At 42.6% G+C, this 4,863-nt stretch overlaps 1 protein-coding gene across 2 annotated transcripts in view; it reads left to right on the plus strand.

The window, feature by feature from the left end:
* Nucleotides 1–4,863, plus strand: part of ptgfrnb (prostaglandin F2 receptor inhibitor b) — a 47,708-nt gene that overhangs the window by 17,052 nt on the left and 25,793 nt on the right. For both annotated transcript variants that reach the window (XM_019891217.1, XM_019891216.1), the window contains exons 4-5: nt 173–580; nt 2,835–3,263. In XM_019891217.1, the coding sequence (XP_019746776.1) occupies nt 173–580; nt 2,835–3,263 (837 nt within the window). The remainder of the gene's footprint in view (nt 1–172; nt 581–2,834; nt 3,264–4,863) is intronic.

A 4,863-nucleotide genomic window follows, 5' to 3' on the forward strand; every position in this document is an offset into this window, starting at 1 on the left:
TCGTAAAGCTTATCATTTACTACTTTAGGGCATTTATGAAACCTGAAACTTGTCCAGTTAAGAAACTCATCTCAGGCTGTCATATTCAGCAAAAGCGCGTTTCCTCGGTCCTTGTATGAAATTAAGCATTATCCTTGTGCTTCATCCTTTTTTTTTCCTCCTTCTTTTCCAGTTATCCCCAAAACACTCAAGGTGACCCCCCAGACTCCGCCCTCTGTTGTCCCTGAGGGTAGTGATGTCACGCTCTCTTGTAACGTCACACGGGAACTCACCCAGCCCACCTACTTGTCCGTCACCTGGTTGCTGAAGAAGGGAGGAACATCCGAAGAGATTTTGACTTTTGGGCCTCAGGGCGATGTGGTCACAGGGGCCAAGTACGCACGCCGTTACGCTGATGGAGCCATCCGTTTGGTGCCCGGGAGGAATGGATTGTTTGAGCTCGTCATTTCCAGAGTGACAACGCTTGATGAAGGGATTTACGAGTGCAATGGAACAGAGTGGACACATGAAAATGGGGGCAAATGGATTCAAATTGTGGGGAGCACAAAGGAAATGGGAACTGTTGCTGTTACTCCAACAGGTAAGAAGCACTCTTATTCTTAAAACACAGAGGAGAAACTAAAAATAAGAATAAAAGCCAGTGGGTAACATTGGCTTGGTGCTCGATTTAGTCTTGTGAGAAATGCTTGGCTGCACGGCCTTGAAAATACAGGAGCAGGTTGTGAGGCCATGCTTCAAACTTATGGTGTTGTGGGCACACAGTCCTTTGCAACCAAAATGCTGCTTTTAGAACAGAGCTGCACATCGTAGGCCGCTCTAGACCTTTTCACCACAACAACATATCACACGTACTTTTAGGTGGCAAAAGCCATTACATGTCATTTGACCGAAGTCGAGTGACTGAGAAAACAGGCTATCACCTTGGATGATGATTTTAGCCTTCTTCTCTCCTGCTGGAGTTTTTTTTTTCATCTAGAAAAGGTCTCAAAGTTGATATTGATGATAAATTATTTTAACCGTGCTGATAAACGAAACTAAGAGGTTTTCTGGTGAAGGATGAAGGGAGCGAAAGGAGGGGCAGCACTGTGGGTCGTGGTCTCCTGTCTGCCTCACCGTGGCTTCAAATCTCTTTCTTAGTGGAGTTTGCATCTTCTCCCATGCTTCCGTGGATTTTTTTGGTGCTCCGGCTTCCTCCCACATCCACAAAAATGCTTCTAAGGTTAATTAAAGACCAACGTCAACTGTACTGGGTTCTTCACCTGCAGCCTGGATGAGTATAAGTCATCTAGAAAACGATTAGGTGGATTGAGTGAAGGTGGGGTGGACATTAGACACGTGGCCCTTTGCTGTGTGGCTGTCTACATTGGAACGGCATCCTGGTGGGTGAACTTCACTGCTGGAATGTTATTGTGTTTAAGGGAGGCCTCAACACGCACACACATACTCACTCATTCATTGTCGTTACTGTAGCCACCATATCTTATATCTTTCTGGGTCACCGTATGCTCTTAAGTACTGGGAAACCCTCTGACTGATTTATAATGAATCTCGAGTATAATTACGCACCCAGGTACACACATGCACACATTCACACATCACACATGTCTGCGGTCCATCGTGTTTCTTGTTGACTGAGCAAGTTGAGCAAAGAAGATGAGAAAAGTTAAACAGAGTGGGCTTTGTCAGGCTTCAGACGCCATACAGAGACTTTTCCCAGCATGCTGCACTCTAGGTTGCTATTGGAGACTCTGTCCAAGTGGTCGGTTTGAAGATAGCCGCAACAGTTTTTAATTAAGCCGACTGTCTTTTGAAAAAGCAGCGCAAAGTTCCGACTTGGCATTGGAAAAAAATGCCGAAATGCCGTTCCTGTTTGGAGGCACTTTGTCTTTGAAGGTTTTCAATCTTAATTGATCTTCGTTGCATGAATAGTGAGAGACCGGTATTTGCAGTAAATGCTATTGTGCGTTGATCATTTTACACCGGCATACTTCAATAAAATATAATAGCTTCTATCTTGCACAATGGATGTCAGGGCAGCTTACTCTGGCATCATAATTATACTGCTTGCAACGCCTAGGCGGCATGTTTACTTTGTTATTGTATTAGGGCGGTAGGAATTGAGAAAATAATCCCCAAAAACCTGCGCAAGCACAGGAAGAACATGCCATTTCAACAGGGAAAGTCTTGGGCTGAGATTCAAACCTAGAACCTCTTGAATAAGGCAGCTCAATTTGAGTTCATCCTATTTTTGTCGACAACATGGCATGAATGATTTGAATGACCAACACAATATTAAATTATTAAATTTTGTATAAAATGTCATTCTCCATGTGTTTTTTTTTTTTGTTGTTGTTTTTTTTCTCAGAATAAATTTAAATCTTGCATGTCATTTAATTGATATTTTACTTTAAAAGCACAAAAGGTTCAAGTCAATCTATATTTCTTAATTTATCACGGCACTGAAATCAATTTGTTTTATCTGTATGTTACAGTTAGAGAGTCACATTTTCATCAAATGACAATATTACCATTCAGGTTGAATGCGGTTTGTTGCGGCTGATTTGAAATGGTTTATAGTTTTCACGTTTTCCCTTGATGGTTCTCTGTCATTGTTAATTTTACACGCCGAACAAATTGCAATTCCTCATTTTTGTTGCCCTTGCTCTCTGTAATAAAAAACGTGTTTTCTGAGAGTTTGTGTGCAGTCACATCTATATTATTCACCAATAAAGTTTAAAAGGCCCCCAAGTATAAACAGTCAGCATGAAAGCTGCAAGGTTAGGTTTTTTTTTTTTTTTTTTCTGATTGCTGCCATCTGCTCTTATCTTTTCAAGGTCAGTCCCTCAGTGTGAAGGCTTCTTCGTCTTCTTCTCCACCCTCGATGAACCTGCACCTCACCCCTGGTGACAAACTGACACTGATTTGCTCCGTCGCCGCCAACAACCTGCCCTCCCTGTCCCTGGAAGTCTCCTGGCTAGCCAACGGCCGAGATGTCATCACTATGGAGCGCAACGGGGTGGTGATCTCCAATATGTCAGCCAGCTCAGCGCAAGGAAATCATGGCGAGGCGAATATAGAGAGGACCGGGGCTGACGAGTACAGGCTAGTAATGAGGCAGGTGAGCACGGAGGACGGAGGAACTTATGCCTGCCGCGTGCGGGCCTTCATTGAGAAAGGAGGAAAGAGCTCGGGAGGTGGAGGGCGGTGGCACATGGCAGCTGAGAAGACGTCCAGCCCTGTGACGGTGAAGGTGTCGCAGATCAGTGAGTGAAATGTCGAATCGTTCGGTCCTTTTGTTCTATTGAATTAAATACCAACATTAGAGACAATGTATGTTCTCAGCATGCATGATATAAAAAGTTTACACACCCCTTCTTAAAATACCAATTGATGACAAAACCCATATCCCCCCCACCCCAAAAAAAATCAAGATAAATCATTTCACAGCTGATTTGACCTATAACGTGTGCAATTCAATTTGGATGGACAGAGGTGGGGAGAGAAGACATCTTTTCAAGGAGACCTGGAAATCTGGAAATCAGCAACTGAGCTAAGGTTGAGGTTTTGGGCCATAATTCCAAAATGCCCGTTTAACGCCAACACAACACTCATCATCCCCCAAATAATGAACAGTTCCAAATTGAAATCCATGATCGCACAAAACCTTCAGGCTCCTGCTAGAAAGCAAAAAATGTCAAGAAAAAAGCTGCTACAACATTTCAACTTAATTTGGGGTTAATTACATAAATGGAAGTGTGTGCTGACATAACATAAGCGTTAATGTGATTGGTTAATTCTGAACATGGCCACATCCCTAATTATAAGAGGGTGTCTACACTTGTGCAACCACATTAACTTCATTTTTTTTTTTTAATATTTTTTAACTTCCCCTCTCAAAGATTTTTTTTTTTTGTGTTGTACATGTTAGAGTTCACTCTAACAGCGTACAGTGTAATAGTGAAAAAGGTTTGAAATGATTTATCACAAAATCTTCGCATTTGAACAGGGAAGTGTAGACTTTGTATTTTCACGACAGATGAATTCCGTTTACAGTTGCATAATTCTTCGATTTATCACTGAGCACACTGAAGGTTTCCAAATTTATCAAGGGTAGAATAACATGTCTTTTGTATGGCATCCACCTTGGGAACACATGCTAGAAGTAGTCAAAGACTGATACTAATTAATACAATTCCTCCCATTTGAATGAGACATCCAGAAATAAGTTAAGCGTGCTCCTCTTTATAGTTCTCCTTTGCTATACGTTTTCCTGATTCTGCCTTTGAGATTCCCATCGTAGTGTGTGCAGGTTTTATTTTTATTAAATCAAAACTACATGCTTGTTCTTTAGAGATATATTTTAGAAAGTTGAAAGACAGTCAAAAATTGATTGGCAGATGAGTGGATAGACACACCATGGCATTCACTTAACAAACGGTGCGTTGGCCAGGCTCGATTTAGGTCTGTGTAATGTTCCCATTCTCGTTTTCACCTGTACTGTGTTGAATCCATTATCGTTAGAATCACATCAGTGGAATCTGTGCATCAGCTGCCTGCCTGCTTGATATGTCAATTTTCAGACTTCAGAGCCTTCAGTTACCACAGCAGCCAATAACTTATGAAAGTCCCAAAAGGACTCAGGATGTGCTTGCACATGCTTGTGTGCGTGTGATTGTGTGTGTACTGTATACGCACGCACACTCACGGCCTACATACTGAGGATGCAGGACTGTTCCAACTGGTAGAGCTCCTACGTTGTAGCCTGGAGGTATAGATTCCATCAAACCTTTCATTTGCGCACACACACACACACACACACACACACACACACACGAGCGCGCCCCCCCCGCCCCCCCCCCACCC

This window comes from Hippocampus comes, unplaced genomic scaffold (genome assembly GCF_001891065.2).
Source record: "Hippocampus comes isolate QL1 unplaced genomic scaffold, H_comes_QL1_v1.1 scaffold174, whole genome shotgun sequence".
In the NCBI taxonomy this organism is placed as follows: domain Eukaryota; kingdom Metazoa; phylum Chordata; class Actinopteri; order Syngnathiformes; family Syngnathidae; genus Hippocampus; species Hippocampus comes.